We start from the raw sequence: 13,985 nt of genomic DNA on the forward strand, positions 1-13,985 counted from the left end.
GTGCTATCGTTCTTCCGCCTCTCGTCTAACCGTTATCAATTCTGGAGCTACGCAGCAGACGACCTGCGCAAGTCAATATGCCAGAAGAAGCGGGCAACGCTAACCGTCCCACGAACACTACAGCGCCCGTGGTCAAACATCGACAGCGCGACCCCCAGATCTTCGACGGATCTCCGGACGCCGACGTCGACGATTGGTTAAGGAACTATGAACGGGTCAGCCACTACAACCACTGGGATGACAGCTTTAAGCTCGCGAATGTTGTTTTTTTTTCTAAAAGACACAGCACTTCGCTGGTTCGACAATCACGAAGAAACCATCAATTCCTGGGAAGGCTTCAAAACAGCATTCACCGATGTGTTTGGCAAACCCTAGCACCGGAAGCAGCAAGCGCGCGACCAGCTATTGCGCCGCTATCAAAGACCCACAGAAACATCAACAGCGTACATTGAGGACATCCTCCGTTTGTGCCGCCGAGTTGATGCTGAAATGGCCGAAGACGAGAAAATTCGCCACCTCTTCAAGGGCATTTCGCAAGAGCTCTTTTCTGTCGTGGCTCCGAAAGCACCTGCTACAACAGAGCGCTTGATAGCGGAATGCCGACAGTACGAAGAGCTCGATAGCGCACGGATCTCCAAAAAAACATTCGAGCGACTCCCTGAAGTGTCCCAGGTAACAACTCCCGACACAAACCTTGCTTCGCTCATCCGCACCATAATACGCGAGGAGCTTCGTACCTTCGTCGCACAGCTACAGTGACGAACACCAAACAAATACTGACGTACATGGCATAAAGGACGCAATTCAAAGCGAACTGCGCGCTGCTCTGGGGCACGTCACGCCAGCAGCCTCTCCTTACGCACCAGCAGCACCCGTCCCAACTTCGATCTGCGCTTATCAGTCCATCCCTGCCACGTATGCCGCACCAACCCCTCCATGGACACAACCACAACCAAGGACCAACATCTGGCGAACGCCAGATCAGCGACCTGTGTGTTATTATTGTCACACACCAGGACACATCCTCCGATATTGTCGCCGTCGACTTAACAACACGGCTCGCACCTCGCCGACCAGCCGTGTATACTCCACAGACTATACTGACTACCATGCTACTCATCGCACTCCGCCCATCGACGAATTTTCTTCACGTTCCCACACGTCCACTCCCCCCGGTCACGAACAATTTCCAGACAGTCGCCGTCCCTCTCACAGCCCCGAACGTTCCCCACCGCCACGACGTGGCCGCCCCTCATCGCCGTACCCGCCACGACGCCGTTCTGTATCACCCTTCACCACCGACGCTCCCGGACCTTCACCAGTCAAACTAGATAAAGCGGTCTGCAGCTACGTTGGAGGTCAGGCTGCACACTCATCACTATCCGCAAATCCTCCTCATTTAGGATCAACATCAATTGTACTCAAACTTAGAAATCACAACTTCACCGCCTTAGTCGATACAGGAGCCGCGAAGTCTTGCATTCCTGAACACATCCGCCGTCGTCTGCACGCAGTACTTACTCCGCCGTTGCAAGGACACTTGATGCGCATGGGCAATGGCGATTTGGTTCCCCCACTCGGATACTGCACCCTTACAATCCGGATTGGTAACAACCGTTACGTTGTTATGTTCATAGTGCTTCCCTGTATCGCCGACATCATCCTGGGATGGGACTTTCTGTCTTCAACAGAAGCATTCATTGACTGTGCCAGCCGTGAATTGCATCTCAACTCTTCTGATACTGCCGAGGTTGCTGCTGATGGTTCGCTCGTCACCCTGGTAGCCGACACTGACATACTGCTGCCTCCGAGTCCGTACGCTGCCGCTGTCGCCACACTCGTACCGACCCTACCCACCGCAGCAACTTCTGGTCTCATTGAACCCATCTCTACGCAGCTCGTGACCAAGGGCATAATAATTCCCTATTCACTTGCTACACTCACGAGTGGAAAACTTCAGTTATGGGTAACCAACTGTTCTTCCGAAGCCCAAATCGTTCCTTCCGGAAGTCGTGTCGCTACAATGCACTCAACAGTGCATCACCAATTTGCCAGTCTCCTCCCCATCACTTCAGACGCGCTCCCTACACCACCTGATTTCAGCAAGCACGTGGAAAAAATGATCGACCCCCGCCTACCACTGAACCAACGACATATATTAGCCCGTCTTCTTGCAGACTACGAAACCCTTTTTGACATTAACCCTGGAAAGTTGCCGCAAACTTCGCTTATAGAGCACCGAATTGATACTGGCGATTCATCACCCGTTCGAAGCCGACCGTACAGAGTTTCCTCAGCCGAACGCCGAGTAATTCAGACACACATAGATGATATGCTCCAAAAGAAAGTAATCGAACCATCTTCTAGTCCATGGTCTTCACCCGTTGTTCTTGTTAAGAAGAAAGACGGCTCTTGGCGTTTCTGCATTGATTACCGCAAACTAAACAAAGTCACAAAAAAGGATGTTTATCCACTGCCCAGAATTGACGACACTCTTGATACGCTCCAAGGGTCTTCATATTTCTCTTCCATGGACCTCCGAAGTGGTTACTGGCAAATTCCTGTCGCCAGTCACGACAAGCCCAAAACCGCATTCACTACTTCAACTGGCCTGTATCACTTTAATGTGATGCCATTTGGACTTTGCAACGCTCCAGCCACCTTTGAGCGTATGATGGACTCTCTACTACGCGGCCTTACGTGGAACATCTGTCTGTGCTACCTCGACGACGTCGTCGTGTTCGCCCCGACTTTCGACGAGCACCTACACCGGCTGCGCATGGTCCTGCAGTGTTTCCGAGCCGCCGGTCTACAACTTAATTCCAAGAAATGTACGTTTGCCGCTCCACAAATCAAAGTACTGGGTCATCTCGTCAGTGCTTCCGGCATCAGCCCAGACCCCGACAAACTCCGAGCTGTGGCTGAATTTCCTGTACCACTGAAAGTGAAAGATGTCCGTGTCTTCCTAGGATTATGCACTTATTTTCGAAAATTTATTTGTGGTTTCTCTGACATCGCAGAGCCTCTCAATAATTTACTAAGGAATGGTGTACGCTTTCAGTGGACCAAGGAACAGCAGGACTCGTTCGAGTCCTTAAAAATAGCGTTGACCTCTGCCCCCATCCTCGGACATTTCGTCGAAGGCGCAGATACAGAAATAAGAACAGACGCCAGCGGTCACGGTGTGGGAGCGGTTTTGGCCCAGACCATTCGAAATGAGCAGCGAGTAATAGCATATGCCAGTAGAACTTTGACTACCTCTGAACGAAATTTCTCAACGACTGAAAAAGAATGTTTAGCGGCTATATGGGCAATTACAAAGTTCCGCCCCTACCTATATGGTTCACCATTCCGCATTGTGACTGACCACCATGCCCTCTGCTGGCTAGCAAGCCTCAAAGATCCAATGGGCCGTCTTAGACGGTGGTCATTAAAGCTTCAACACTACACTTTCACGGTTGTCTACAAATCAGGTAAACGCCATCTCGACGCTGACGGTTTGTCCCGATGTCCACTTCCCACCGATCCTATACTCCCATCACGCATCGGCACAGCAGACCCAGCAGCAGTCCTCGACAATGTCGACATACGATCGGCACAGCTGTCCGATGCGTTCTTGAAACCTATTATTGACACCCTCCACGGCACTCTGCGATTCCCAACCCGTCGTACAGGGCGCCGCGCCCGCCTATTCACTCTTCGTGAGGGTGTTCTTTACAGACGCAACTATGATCCCCAAGAACGACCGTGGCTGCTCGTCGTGCCACGTCATCTTCAGAAAGAACTCATTCGAATCCACCACGACGACCCTACAGCCGGACACCTCGGGTTCTCCAAAACATATTTCAAAATTCGGGGAAAATACTTCTGGAACGGAATGTAACGCACCATCACGCGATATGTTCGCGCGTGTCACCTATGCCAGACCAAGAAAAAGCCTAGAACAAAACCGGCAGGAGCACTACGGCCCATCCCTCCGCCTAACCGCCCGTTCGAACGCATTGGTATTGACTTTCTTGGCCCATTTCCACTCTCGACCTCAAATAACCGTTGGGTAATCGTCGTCGTCGACTACTTCACGCGCTATGCCGAAACAAAAGCCGTGCAAGCCGCCGCAGCCTGCGAAGTAGCTACCTTCTTTCTGCACTCCATCGTGCTTCGTCACGGTGCCCCTCGGTACATAGTCACAGACCGCGGTACTCCATTCTTAGCTCACTTGCTTCAAGAACTCCTTCATCTCACTAAGTCCGTGCACAACATCACGAGTGCGTATCATCCACAAACAAATGGCCTCACCGAACGTTTCAATCAGACTCTAGCTCACATGATCTCCATGTACGTCGCAGACGATCACAAAAATTGGGACGTCATTCTTCCATACGTCACGTACGCCTATAACACCAGCCGCCAAGCCACCACAGAATACTCCCCTTTCTACCTCTTATACGCAAGGGAGCCACTCTCAACCTTGGATACCGTTTTACCCTATGTTGATGACACGGCACATGACGACCACACCGACGAAGTTCTTTACCGCGCAGAGGAAGCAAGACAACTGTCCAGGATTCATACACTACAGACGCAGCAACATCAAACCCTTCGTCATGCCGAAACCCACACTGATGTCGCGTACCAAGTAGGCGACGAAGTTCTTCTCTGGACGCCTCTACGATCTCCTGGGAAGAGCGAGAAACTTCTAAAACGCTTCACTGGCCCCTTCAGGATCTTACGACGCCTCTCGTCCACCAACTACGAAGTTACTCCAGTTTCGGCCCCTCGTGATCAGCGTTCAAGATCAACCGACATAGTGCACGTCGCACGCATCAAGCCCTACTACTGCCAAGCACCATAAACACACGTGCCGGCGGTCCGGCACTTTCCTCACCGGGAGGGTAACTGTTAGGAAAGACGACGACGTGGCGCGAGTGGCGCGCTCAAACGTCGGCCGCAGAGTGCCCGCGCGATTCGATTCAGACTGACTTCGCCTGGCTGCGCTGCGGCACTGACCGTCATCTACAATCCTCCGATCATCTGATTAAACCTGCACATCGTTACCTCACAATATATATATATATATATATATATATATATATATATGACATACATGACCTCTATACCGCTAATTTATTTAAGAGCTCTAATATAAATAATATCTACAAATTATATCAGTACCGACTATGTACTAGTTTTAAAAGTGAAATACCCCCTCAAAGGTCTGAGCTTTCTGGAAAACCCCTCGTCGCTGAGAGTAAACTTACCACCGTATACCCTGCCCGTAACACGGAAAATTGTGGGATGGTCACTCGGAGAACAAATGATGGTTCTGAAATGCAAAATTTCACACTACCGTATTTGTTGAATAATTTCTGTACGAATAATGCGGATCTAGACGGCCTAAAGCACGAGACACATGGACGGCAGAATCGTCCGATCCGACGTCCGATCAGACAGTCCGAACGCCGCTCCGAATCGCCGCACGTGACAGTTTGAGACACACGTTTCCGACCTTGCCTGCGACACGACGATCCGTTCGGCTCCGCCCAGGAGATCCAAGCACTCCAGCGGAGGTCCGCGTTCACAGATCTCTGGTCCCAGATTGACGGTTTAGCTCACACGAGCGAAGTTAGAAGCTCGGTCTCGTTAGCGCGTGCATTCTTTGCCGGGGCCATCTTTCTCGAATGGGTCAGCGGGATCCACGCGTCCGGCTTCACGTCGCCCGTCCCGTTTTCTTGTTCGTCCCGACAGACCCAGTACGTCATCATGACGTTCGCGCTAGCTGTGCTGTCATTGGCTGGACGCATCCGACAATCCGTCAGCTGTGCGAAACTATCTGCCGTGTTGGACGCATGTCGGATCGCGGATCCGACGTCTGAAGTGACCAAATTATTCGGATCAGGCGGTCGTACTGCCGGATCGGACGTCGGATCGGATGGATTTTTAGCGCATGTGTCTCGCGCTTAATAATACTTGAGATTGTATGTAATTGTACCTGATTTTGGCAAAGTAAGCGATTTTGTTTTGACTGAGTTTCTCTAGCCGTATTATTATTTTTTTTTTTCACGTTTCGCTTTTCTTAAGTGCGTGTGTGTTGTTTTCTATGTGTGTTCTTTCTCCGCTTGCTGCTAACCATTTTAGGGGACTGAGTACTGGTGAGCTGTATATGACAGCTGTTTTCTTTAGGTCCCCCATCAACCAATAGAAAATGGAGTTATAATTATTATTTGTGATCGGTTTGGGGAGCTGTCTCTGGGTAACGACGACTGGGTTCAAAACCTTGCGACAAAGCAGAAAAAAATAAAAAAAATAAGACAAACAATTTACGTCGCTGATTTTCCCTCTGTTTTGAATCGCGCTCTTAATGGACCTAAGCGCCGTTTTCACTGCAGAACAAGCCCTTAGCTAGCACTTAGGAGGTCCGGCGTTTCGAAACGGCCCAAACCGCGACCGACCGTTTGGGGAACGTGAAAACCTTTCGGGAACGTCATCGGCGTTCCACAGGACGTTATGTATGTACGTATACACAGCGCGACACTGTTAGGATAAACACGCGATTACGGACCCATCAACTACTTGTGTGAGAACACTCCAATCTATCACGTATACCTTGCAGGAAAGCAGGTGATTAATAACAATCCTACCGACGACTGTAACGATAACGATGATTACGCTAATGACATCCTTCAAAGACGAGCAAACGTCCTGAACGCAAAACATGGACCAAGCCCAACGGGGGACTGGCTCCCCTCAAGGCCGTGCAAGGTTGCCCTTCTCGAGGCTTCCCGCTGGTCGGGGAGTTGCCCAGGACAGCATGGCTTCCGCGGCAGACGGGGCAAGCCACCCCGCTGCTCTCCGCATGCCATTACAGGACCCGTCACACGCTCTTCTCTGTGCCGCTTTCTTCAGCCTATAAGCAGACTCCCGCACAGCGCTGCCTCACTTAGGACACCGTTGGCACCGTGGTGTGATGCCACGCGAATCAGCCCCGGTGAACGACGATGATGTCTTCCTTTATCTGAGCCCGCCAGATGAACAGTGAGCCTTTCTTTGTGGATAGCAGAGCCAGACCTTGAAGGGTATACGAAGCAATGACCAAGCTGCGACACTCTTCGTTTCATATCAGTCATCTTGTCATCCAGTTTGTGCTTCTTTGCTATGGTGCTTCGTCCGGCGGTCCCTGCAGTTTTGACTGCGTACACATCAACAAGAGACGAGACCCACAGGTCACACCAACGACGGAGACATATCGTCTTCAATATTGCCGGTCTCATATTAACAAAGGCATCATCTTCGCGATGATGTCCATGAGGCCCGCGGACGAATACCGAGTTCCTATTATATGGTAGCGGAACCAAACCTTGAAGACACATCTATGAAGTGATAGCCCCTTCAGCGTCGTCAGCCCTGCTGTCATCTCCTTCGCGCTGATGATTAGTCCTGCAGTCCCCAGTGTCGACTGTTGTGCACGTCCACAATGCTCGCAGGTCTCACCTCTTCGGAGATTGCCAGCAGTAATGAGCCACACCCCTTTCCTCAAAAGACGCGCGGGGGACAGGCGCCCGTCCTGTGGCCAAGGGAATGGGGGAGCAGGTACAATTTGACTCGCCTTTCTTCCCGGTTCCCGCAAAAGAAGCGTGCTCCAGCCGCCCACCCCCAAAAAGTGTCCAACTGGCGTGACGACCCAAGTTCGGGACGTCCGCGCTGCTGATGCCCACGGCAGCGTCTCGCACGGTGTCCATCCACCGGGGCCCGCGTAGACATCAGCAACGGGCACCGTAAACCCTCTCAATTTCGTGGCTCTCCGCGCCCTTTGTAAGGGGTTTCCCGGAGGGGGAGAATTTCACACAGCGGGGGTGCCTTTGTCATGTTCCCCGGGCAGCTTGTTTGCCTTGCCCCGTCACCGTTTCGCTGAATGCCGCGGTGGCAACTCTCCTCTAGCCGAGTTGTGGACTTTGGTTCCGTTTGGACGCCAAACCACCGAACGCTTCCCGTTCCATTCCCGAACTGGGAGCGCAAAGGTAAAATAAGTGTATGAGCTAGACCAATGGGCGTCATTTTACTGGAACGTGACTATAGGTGTCCGCTGGTGGCTAACTTTAGAACTTTAAAAAAGCGTCGTCACGTGGCCTTCGAAAGGCGGTTGATTGGCTTAGGAAGCGGATAGCTCTCAACTCTACGATCAGCTTGTGGAGCGGATGGGGCTGGATACGCTGACGGGGGTTGGCAACAACAGTGTGGGGGGTTTCGGTGGCAATCCCTCCTGAGGTGGGGGAGGGGGGGGGGGGGTACTTGTGTCTGTCGTGGTGCCTCTGCTGCTTTCGCACAATGTTGCTGTTGGAAGGGAAGCAGCCGCGAACGCGGTGGGGACAATTTACTCCGCGCCGTGGGGGCATGGTTGTGGAGGGCGTAAACCCGAGGCTTTAACGAGTATTTGCAGCTCGTTCGTCATCCTTGACGGACGAGCGGAGGCCCCGAGGTGAGACCGGAAGGACATGGCGGCGGCGTCTCGACTCTCGAGAGCTCATCGGCTATGATGACCCGCGAGCGCTGCTGTTGGTCTGGAGCGGTTGTTGGTTCCTTAGTGTACTAGTGGGTGCCAAGAGGCGCTCTTTGTCAAGGGATACGCGCAAAGCATCCGTTACTTTCCATTGACACTGGAGGATTTGGAGATGAGGGCGAGGGGTGGGCGACTGAACAGGGGGGCCGTCTGTAATCGGGTCTCGCCAGCGGAATGGCATGAAATCGTATCTTGGCCCACGAAAAAAAACAACAACAACAACAACAACAACGTTGCTCGGGAAAGTCTGAAGAATTATCGTCAGTGACAACTTAAGAAACAGAGTAAGTCTCCAGCATCTTATTATAGCTCCGTAGCCAATGAGATTGAGCTGTCAAAGAGGCGTAAACGTATAAGGACACGCCCTGCGTTTCCTAATAACACCCCAATGAGGAGCCCTTCTCAGATCGGTGTGGGACGATGATCCGCTCCGACGGCCTCAGTGATGGATGTGTTCATCGCGAGACATAGGACATCGGTGCACAGCAAGCACGCTTAAAAAGGTGTCCCAGTGGTGTATGACTTTGGATAATTAGTCGGATTATATTGATGAAAGGAGGGAGTTGGACGAGCGTGTTATTAGAGGTACTAATTTAATCACCGCTAAACAAAAGGGAGAAATCAGGACAGACATGTGCAAACTTTCAGTTCGCAATTGTGTTGTTGTACATGTCTGTGCTTGCCCTCCCCTCCCCTCCCCCCCCCCCCCCCCACACACACACACACACACGCAAACACACACTTTTTGTTTAGATTTCATTATATACTATATCAGCATAAACAGATGAAACGTTGCTAAAACCTTTAACCCTGTTTGCCTTCTTTCTTTTCTTTTTTCAGTTTAGCTTTATTATATTTTACCTCGACAGCGAAGGAGAAATAAACTTTCTCGCGGGAATTCTGGTTTGTACGGCATGTGGCGTGCCTTCTGAACTAGCATACTTTCGTGCAGCTAGAGAAGTTCCGTCCACGCGATGGGGTCGTGAAATGTGTCGACCACTTTTCTGGTCCCGGGGCCCTCACTCCTGGGTGGTCCGGAGGGTTCGGCTCGGCGGTGGCCGGCGGTGGTCACCCCGGACTTTCGCCGCCGGCTTCTCTGCTTTCTCCGGCGCCTTTGTGATCTCGCGCGGACACGTCAGTCGCAGGTCAAGAAAGCCGTGATCAGAACCAACCCCCGACCCGCCAAGCCGCTCCCCTATCGCACAGTGGTCGACTTTTTCGGAACAGCCAAGTGTACGCGCTGTCGGAAGTTAAAGTATAACAATTTAAATACAAATCAATTAAGATGAAAATCTTCTCTCGAAGTCGAAAAAAAGTGATAAATTAGATTACTTTGACATCCGAATTAAATGAGCCCTATACTTTAAAAGTTACCTACCGCCTTTTTTCGTATCATGATCGGCCAATTTCAGACACCTGTTTGTGTCCGCATGCTTGTAATCAACACAGGTTCTGCCGCACGAATGTGACGTAACGTCATGTATGAATGAATTATATAGAATTGGAACATTCAGAAATACGGTTATGCACAATGCAGCTAAAGATATTGTTGAACACATTTCTAAAAAGTAAGGTCACGCGGACAAAAATTTTCGCTCCCAGCATTAGACACTGAGTCTGTAATTAGTCTGCGTTGCTCAAAACTCGGTTAAAAGCAATGTCACCGCCGCGAAGCCCTCATCACCATCATCATCAACGTAATTGCCATCATCATTATCTCTTCCTGTACGGGTGTCTGTTGCCGGTGACCCGCGCGTGCGCAATGATTCACCGCGACGCGTGACAGCAATGGCTTCCCCGTCATGCCGCGAGCAATCGCCTGTGACAGACGGCAGCCCAGGAACCGCTGACTTCAGCAGCGCGGGAGGTGCTTCGTCCGTCGAAGCCCCTGTGGTCGGGACCGTCCCGACAGACGCTCTACAGGGTTCGTTCATCCGTGCGGACCTCGATGGGGCTTTGCTCGATGACCGCGCCAAGAGATCGCTCGCTCGTGTGTCTGTGCGTCTGTGTGCTACGGACAAAGACCGCACAAACTTGAACGTATTGTCTATTGTGTGTGTGTCTGTGCGTGCGTTTTGCGGGGTTCGGCGAGTCGTTGCTTCTGATACAACTCCGGTGACGTCGCTGCCCCTTTTGTGCGAATACATCGACGTTTTGTTGGGAAGTATGAGTTTATCGTTTTTGCGCTCCGATAACGATACCACGATGATAAAGGGTTTTAGTAGATTGTTCAAGTACCCCCAATAATGATACCCGTAAAGATGCAATGCATGCGCAGAGGCGGTGGCGTAGTATAGGGTATTGACGATAATAATCCCTGGAGAAGGGGAACAAGGGCAACAGAAGAAAAACACAAATTTCATAACACAGTTGTGACTGGTGCGCGACCAAAAAAAAAAAAAAAATCCACTTGAAATGGAAAGGTCCCTGGATCGATACCAGAACCAGGTGGATTTTTTCGGTAGCGCATCAGTCCCCTAGTTGTGTTTGGAGATTTGTGTTTGTCCTTTGTTCCCTTTGTTCCCCTTGTCCGGTGATTATTTTCGCCATTCTTGTCCAGCTCGCTTTCACTTTTACATTAATTGCATTATTATTGAGAATTGTTATCGGAGTCATCGGAACGATCAACTAAAACTCTCTAATGATACTCGATAACCATATAGTATTCAAAGTAAGGGGAACGATTCGACTGTTATCACGTACAAGATGAGAACGGCAGGACATACCCCTAGGATGCCCAGCCTCCGATAACCGCCATGGCACAACTTTTTCGTTCCTCAATAAAAGTATAAACCTTATGAGCACCGTGGAATATCTTTCATCGGCTCTTGACTGAGAAGTCAAACATCACACGTCGTTTGATTTCAGTACCCGCTTCTAGTGACCTTCTAACGCTACTGTCGGGGTCTTCCTAATCTTTCGGGGATATATTCAATCCCTTTAATCCTAATCCCTCCTAACCACCAGGGTCACGCTACGGTCAGCAAAAAAGAAGCTTACCCCCCCCCCCCCCCCCCCCATTTTCTGCTCATTTCTCAAACGTTGACAGCGGAACGAACGGTTCAGGATTTACCTATAACCTTGGTCTATGTAGTCACGCCACGCAAGTCCGGCAGTTGTTTATGTTAGGGTGCCTTGGCGTGGGGGGGTCTGTTATAAGGTTTTCAGTTGGACAGCAACATCAAGCAAGCATCTGAAGAGGCTAGCCCTTGAAGCTTCCAAAGTCGTGACCCTGTGGAGATGTCACACTAATTGGTTTGTTATGCGATGGGTGGATGTCACTGGATCGGGCGGTAGCTTGCGCCACCTAACGTGTTTTTTTCTTTTATCTTTACAAGTGCGTTGCCCAGCCTGCAATCTTCAGAGCCCGGTGCGCGCATTTCCTTCCCTTCGGAAAGCGAACAAAGCATGGCTCATACACGCCAACTCTGAAGATGGTACCTGCCATGTACTTTTTATTGAAACGGTCAATATCATTCAAAACGTGTGAGGTAAATTAAATTCGTCGTAGGTGTAGTACTCACTAGATTACCTGGATATTTGTGATTGAAGTTTTAGAACACGCCCAATGTTTGGTGTTACGATAAAAGAAAGAAAACGTTTACAAATCTATGTAATGCGAAATTAGAGCCCAGCTCTTGAGGAGGAGGGGAGGGTGTGTAGGGGAGTTTATACCTCTCCTCCTCCTCCCCTCTCCTCCTGCGTACCCTCCCATCCTCCTCCCCGTACCCTCCCCTCCCCCCGCAGTTTCCCCGCTAACTTTAGCTGGGAAATTTACGTCACCTCAACACCAGTTCAATTCCCCGCTAAATTTGTCGGAGAAAATGACGTCACATGACTTCGTGTCACGTCACCCATAAACAAATTCAGTTTCTCTGCTACATTTAGCGGGAAAATTGAAGTCACGTGACCTCAACACCAGTGCAATTTCTCGCTAAATTTAGCGGGGTGGTTACGCCGAGGGCGACACCGCGAAACGCGGAAACGGAGAGCTGCGCCCTAAAAAATGCCAGCTTTAGTGGAAGGAATTTTGAGCTCACTGATGGTGCACCGCACACACTACCACTTTTCTCAGTTATTTACTATATAATATTCTTACTCAAATAAATACTATTGCCAAAGTAATCACCTAAGATCTGTGTCGGTATGAGCTCAAAAATAATCTTGTTGCCTTACATTTAGATTAGGATTAGTGTCCCTGTGATAATCATATCTTAGCCAGGATGATCTCAAAAGAAAGGGTTCGTAACAGGTGAATCACATTGGGGATATCATTGAAACGAAGAGTAACTTGGAACTTGGCTAAACATTTTAGACTTCAAGCAATATTTTATTAGATTTCTATTTGCAAACGTTTAGGAAATATTCTAAAGCAATCATCTTCGTGCGGAGCATCATCTGTCGGACATCGACTGAGTGACAGCAGTTATTTGAAAATAAAGAAGAACCACGTGATTTGCATGCCGGTCAGAATCAGTTGTCTGTCCCAGATACGTCCGGAAGAATATTTTCTGCGGTGTAGAATGGAACATTTTCTAGATGAGGATGTTCCCTGATGTTTGGTTGGATAGTCTTTTGTGCTTTCCTTGTTTATTTTTCCTGCAAGAAAAGCAACTTTTACAACACGGAACATATGAACTTACCAGGGTTTTTTTTTTTTTTCTTTTTTTCCCCTCTCTTAGGGCATGATTGTCCTGATACAAAAAAAGGTTTGGTGCAACCGATCTTGTTCATTGTATTCAAAAGACCCATTGTAGGATCAGAAGGCGAAACGTTTAAACGGCACCAAACTAAGAAAAAAACAAATTGTTTTTTGGGTATTGTTATTTTTGTCTACTGGACTGTTAAACGCGTTTTGAACATACGCAGTAGTTTTCTTTTGAGGCGCTCCCGAAAGTGCGCATACGTCCACGGCAAAGTGACTCAGAATTTTTAACGGGGTGATAAACGCTGGATAGGTGCATGAGGAGGCGCCTTTTGTAACTGTCAGCATGTGTGTGCGTCTGCTTTAGCTGAACATGTTAGATAGTAGCTTACTATGAATACCCTCCGGCTTGTGAGGTCGAGATAAGCCTAATACGTGCACAAAGTCAAGAACATACCCTTCTGTTCACCCCCATCCCTTTCCCCCACTTATTTTAGTGCATCGACAAACTTGCTCGGTTAATCTGGCCATCCACAGTCCACTTTTGGTCGGCCCTATTTTCGTTCTTTTCTTGTAACATCTTTCTTCTGTCATTAACAGAAAATCTTATAGCAATGCCTCATGTAACCGTTCCTAAGAAAATAAATTAAAAAAGAAAGATAATCATTAGGCTACGCAAATGCCGTAAAAACAAACATGCGGTTTGGAGTGGGCAATGTTTCAACAAAGAGGTGCCATTGCTTTCCTGGAACTCACTCGTGAAAGAGCTGGCAAAAACCGTTCGCC

At 49.6% G+C, this 13,985-nt stretch overlaps 1 protein-coding gene across 1 annotated transcript; it reads left to right on the forward strand.

Moving 5' to 3' along the window:
- Window positions 1-1,627: 1,627 nt before the first annotated feature.
- On the forward strand, window positions 1,628-2,401 carry LOC121837889 (the record flags this gene model as incomplete). Its single annotated transcript, XM_042293750.1, has 1 exon — window positions 1,628-2,401. A coding segment is annotated over exon 1 (774 nt), but the record flags the coding sequence as incomplete, so codon positions are not given.
- Between the last annotated feature and the right edge of the window lie 11,584 nt (window positions 2,402-13,985).

Source organism: Ixodes scapularis, unplaced genomic scaffold (genome assembly GCF_016920785.2).
Source record: "Ixodes scapularis isolate PalLabHiFi unplaced genomic scaffold, ASM1692078v2 PGA_scaffold4__175_contigs__length_147842914, whole genome shotgun sequence".
In the NCBI taxonomy this organism is placed as follows: Eukaryota; Metazoa; Arthropoda; class Arachnida; order Ixodida; family Ixodidae; genus Ixodes; species Ixodes scapularis.